The sequence below is a fragment of the Asparagus officinalis genome, chromosome 9 (genome assembly GCF_001876935.1).
Source record: "Asparagus officinalis chromosome 9, Aspof.V1, whole genome shotgun sequence".
In the NCBI taxonomy this organism is placed as follows: domain Eukaryota; kingdom Viridiplantae; phylum Streptophyta; class Magnoliopsida; order Asparagales; family Asparagaceae; genus Asparagus; species Asparagus officinalis.
Genome location: NC_033802.1, coordinates 59620187 through 59624825, shown reverse-complemented (window position 1 = coordinate 59624825; position 4639 = coordinate 59620187). Strand labels below are relative to the sequence as shown.

Below are 4639 nucleotides of genomic sequence, written 5' to 3'. Positions count from 1 at the left end.
CCAGCCTGTATAATAAACGTTATGCATGAGAAAAATATGTAACCCTGCTAGTCTCTAGGAAAAAAAATAGACCCAATATTTAAAGCATATAGGTAATATATACACAGCTATGATCTTAAGTCAGTCAATCCTCAAGGTGTTAACCACTTAAGTATATTAATTTACTTGGTATGAACAAATGAAGACGAGGGATTGCCAACTTATGTTCCAACGTAAACGATGAATTCCAGTATAAACTCATTCGTATATTAGAGCCGGATGTGCAAGTGCCTAAAATTTCTTCCGTATAAAGGTGATCAAATAACCCAGTGACAGAGAATCCACACGCTGAGTGATGATGTACTCAACTTACAGAGGGGAGTGGTGTCTAAAATATCTAGAAGCCAATGACCACTTTTCTTAGTAACAGCTATGGCAGACCACAAACAATTCTTATATCTAAGCAGGTTGAGAGGCAAAGGCATCAGAAGTTATATGCAAATGCAACTTAGAGGGACTAAAACCAAGTGATAGAACTATGAACTACCTAATGGAGTATAACCATTCAAAATAAAATAAAAATGTGTAGTCACCTGTGCCCTTCATGAAAAGAAAGATTGGAGGTCCACAAATTTGACCCCTTGGACGATGCGGGAGGAAGAATACACAGTTCTCCTCGTCAACCATAGCATCTGATCCATGGGCTTGAACCTGAAAAATAAAAAGAATGACGACATGGGTTAGGGAATCTTCGGAATAAAGCATGCGAACAAGAAGTTTAAAGCTTACACCAAACTTGCCAGAAAAGTTCAACTTCCAACCTTGCCATTAGTTTCATCATAATTCAGACCCAGAAATAGGATTTGCTTGTAGACACCTTCCTACCAAGTACCTAAACCACTAGTACCTGTTCTGCACTTGTCTAATGAACCTGTGAGCCAATGGAAGTCCATTCAAGCATGCAAACAAGACGATAAAATGTCCTCTTTCTGCAGACTATTGGACTATCAATATTACCAATTATCTACACCACAAGTGCAGACTATCGGAGTATCAACATAACCAATTATCTAAACCACAAGTGCAGACTATCAGACTATCAATACACCAATTATAACCTGAAGGCACTTCTCTGATAAACCTTTGAACCAATGGAATTCCACTCAAATATGCAAACTAGATGAAAATGATTCTTGCTCTCTTTCTACAGACTATCAGACTATCAATACACAACCAGAACGCCAATCTAATACCCAAGATAAACATACCGATTTGCTCAAGGAAAAAACTCCAAGAGCATGAAAGGCGATATTATTGTTTTCAATTTGTTACATGCAGTAAATCAAATTGGAAATAAGGCAATAAACTACTCTTACATAGAGATGAACAGAATGAAATTATTTTTTTTAATAGTAGAATGAAATGAAATATATAAACAAAATTGATTTATATTAATGCACCGTACGTCTAAAACATAATAAACTTTTCAAACAGATCAATTAGATGGAACCTCATTTATTTAATAACCAAACAAGATAAACACAGACAAATAATGATCGTGATAAACATCAATACATACCACATACACCTCTCGCTTGAATTCAGATGCCAAGCTTTCAATGGCAATGTCATCGCCAAATGCTGCAGCATGGCCACATTGATTCTCATCCACACTTAACAAACCTTCCTCAGTATACTGCAATGTTATGATATCATGCTCATCCTCAGGAGAGCCGGAGATGGACATATATTTCGCCCAACTCGGCCCATCATTCACCAGAATGCATCTCTCCTTATAAATAGATTCAGCTGCCGTTTCCCTTCATCCACAGATCAAATCTAATAAATACAACATAGAAAATACAAGCTCTGTAAAATAAAAATAAAAAAACATGTTTAAAAGAATTAAAGAACCACATAACACATCTTGAAGTTCTTTAATTCAAGTCCAAAAACTTTTGTGAACCTCCAAAATCTCAACGCAGATTGGAATAAATGGCTGACAATTGTTAATTAATCACATTAAGCCATGAAATCTTTTACACTATTCCAGAAATAAATAATAAATACCAATTCCTAAATGGACATAAAGGGGCTGTTTGGTTGTATGTTTTTACCATGTAAAAGGATGGGAAATGTAAAAAAGTGGGTCCCAATGTCAGCTTTCATCACTTTCAATTGTTCGTTTGTAGTTTTGAAAATATTGTAAAATGATTTCATATGCTGATGTGGCTTGTAAAGTGGTTTCATAAAAAAAACATGATTTTAGGAGAAAGTTGACATTGAAGTTAGGAAAAAATAATAAAAAAGGACAAATTTTCAAAATCATCCCATTTTGAAATTTATTTATAAAAAACGACCTCTTTTAGCTTTAATTGCAAAAACCGACCCAGTTTGTTGAAACTGGGTCGGTTTTTGAAAAAAAAAATTCCTAACTTTACGGGAGTTCAACTCTGAACTCCCGTGAAGTTTGACGACCCAATTTCAACCAACTGGGTCGGTTTTTGCAATTAAAGCTAAAAGAGGTTGTTTTTTATAAATTAATTTCAAAATGGGATGGTTTTGAAAATTTGTCCTAATAAAAAATAATTCTAACCAATATGATCATTTGAGTAGGGATCACTTTTCACTTTCCAAACAAATAATAAAAGTTACATTTGCAAATCAAACAAGCAATTTATGATTCCAATGGAATAAAAAACAAACAAAGAAAAATATAAAAGTGAAATTGATAAGGTGGACAACAACTTTCCAAGTTGTGTCATAAATACACAATTTTACCAACAACCAAACAGCCCAAAACTGAAAATCAAGAATCTGCGCAGCTTGAAAAGCGCAAACATTAAAGAAAGCTCATATTTTCAAGAGACTACGAAATGTAAATAAAAAAATTCAATAAGATTGAGAGATCCAAGACAGAAAGTAATCAATCTACCCAAATTCTAGATCTAGAAGCTACGAAATTTAAAGATAGTAGCTCTAATTCCAGATCTACAACTTTTTACATCCCAAAATGTGAATTTTCAAGCGTTATTCCAAATAAATCTTGTAAACTTCAATATTTTTACGAGAAATTCATAAAGTCAACCACATTCTACAAGGTCTCCCACCAAAATCAAGGGGAAAAAAGCTACAAAAACGCCCAAAAATAAAGAAAAATACCTCTGAATCCCAAGATCTACGAGCTCCTGGATCGCGACATCCAATCCCCCACGATCCTCTTTCCTCGCAAGAAGCTTAACCTCCTGAACCACGTGAATCCCCCACCCAGCCTTCAGATCCGGAGAGTACAAGTGCCGAATCGCCTCATCCACCGCATCTCGGCCCGGCCCATCGTCAGATCCGAAATCCTCCACAAACCTCTTCACCGTTCGCCGCCTCAACTCCTTAGCCTCAACCTTTACCGATCCCATCGCCTTCATCGCCGACGTAAACAAACAGTTTCCGTCGGGAATCGATCACGTCGCCGCCGTGAGATAGCGCTATGAACGCGCGTTCCGACAAAGGACGGGTCCTGTCCGGATTCTTCCAGCGAACACTCCCGCGCCTCGTAGCATCGCTACCGATGGTGGCGGCGCTGCATGCTACCTCGGTCCGGCTCACCCGCCGCGCAACCCGCCGGCGGTGGACGGATCCGGCGAAGCGTCCGGCCACCTGCACGAGCGAGGCGTAAGCGAGGGCTTGAGAGTCTCGGTGACCGCAGCCGACGAAGCGTCGCAGAGAAGCTTGCCCATTTTTTTTCTTTTTTTCTTTTTTAGAATATTTTTCGTTAAAATTCTTCCTTTTTTTTCTCCCTCTAGAAATGGAGGAGAGAGAAAGAGGGAGGGAGAGGGAGAGAGGAGAGAGAAAATGTGAACGTTATAGCTCGTGGGCGAATGGGCAAAACACGTGGCCTAATATTATAGGATAGTCAGAGACAGTGTGGTACGATGCTCCGCCGGAGTAGGATAAAAGGAAGACGACCGTTGATGGGAACACGTGTTGTTGGTTGGCGACAGCTGGCGGGTGCCTTGACTATTGACCAGATTCAGCTCACAAGAACAAAACATCGCACAGCTAAAGTAAACTTTAAATTGCTACGTGGTGTGTTTTAATTTGAGGATTAAGCTGTTCGTGTATGATTGAGATTAGCAGGAGCTTGTCTTGGCTGGAGAATTCGAGGACATTGTTTTACGATTCGTGCCGGCTTCCGATAGACGGACACGATTCGTTTGGGGGCGGAGGATAAGCGCAGCTCAGCAGCTGGTTGTTGTCGTCGTTGTGGTGCGCTGTTGTTGGGGACAGTAGCGATGCCTCGCGTTCTTGACCTCGACGTGTTTCTGGGATACTTGTTTAGCAAATGATATTCTGCCACGTGGAGAGGACGCCGAGAGAGGGAGGGGGGCCGTGCTGACCGGTGCTGTAGAACGTGGTGTTTGTAGTCGTTTGTTAGAGCATCTCCGACAACTTTTCCAAAAATTTCTTCAAAATGAGGAAGCAAACGTCATAATCTCCAAATTATTTTTGCTCCAACTCCAACAGCTTCCCTATTTTAAAGAATCCTACATTTATTACAATAATAAAAAGTCATATTCTCCTGCATTTATTACAAATCCTGTATTTATTACTAGCCCTCAAAAACCGAAAATTCCTTCATTTTTTACAAATCCTGCATTTTTTA

General features: G+C 39.2%; 1 protein-coding gene across 1 annotated transcript; it reads right to left on the bottom strand.

Moving 5' to 3' along the window:
- Nucleotides 7–3454, bottom strand: LOC109824065. Its single transcript, XM_020390585.1, has 3 exons — nt 3142–3454; nt 1559–1799; nt 7–690 (listed from the first exon to the last, which is right to left on the bottom strand). The coding sequence occupies exons 1-3, from the start codon at nt 3399–3401 to the stop codon at nt 523–525; spliced, it is 669 nt and encodes a 222-aa protein (XP_020246174.1). The 5' UTR covers nt 3402–3454; the 3' UTR covers nt 7–522.

Coding starts and splice junctions, on each gene's coding strand:
- LOC109824065 (XM_020390585.1), bottom strand. CDS start 3,401: ATGAAGGCGATGGGATCGGTAAAGGTTGAGGCTAAGGAGTTGAGGCGG. Junction 1,800..3,141: donor GTAGATCTTGGGATTCAGAG/GTATTTTTCTTT, acceptor CTGTGGATGAAG/GGAAACGGCAGCTGAATCTA. Junction 691..1,558: donor TCAAGCGAGAGGTGTATGTG/GTATGTATTGAT, acceptor TTTATTTTTCAG/GTTCAAGCCCATGGATCAGA.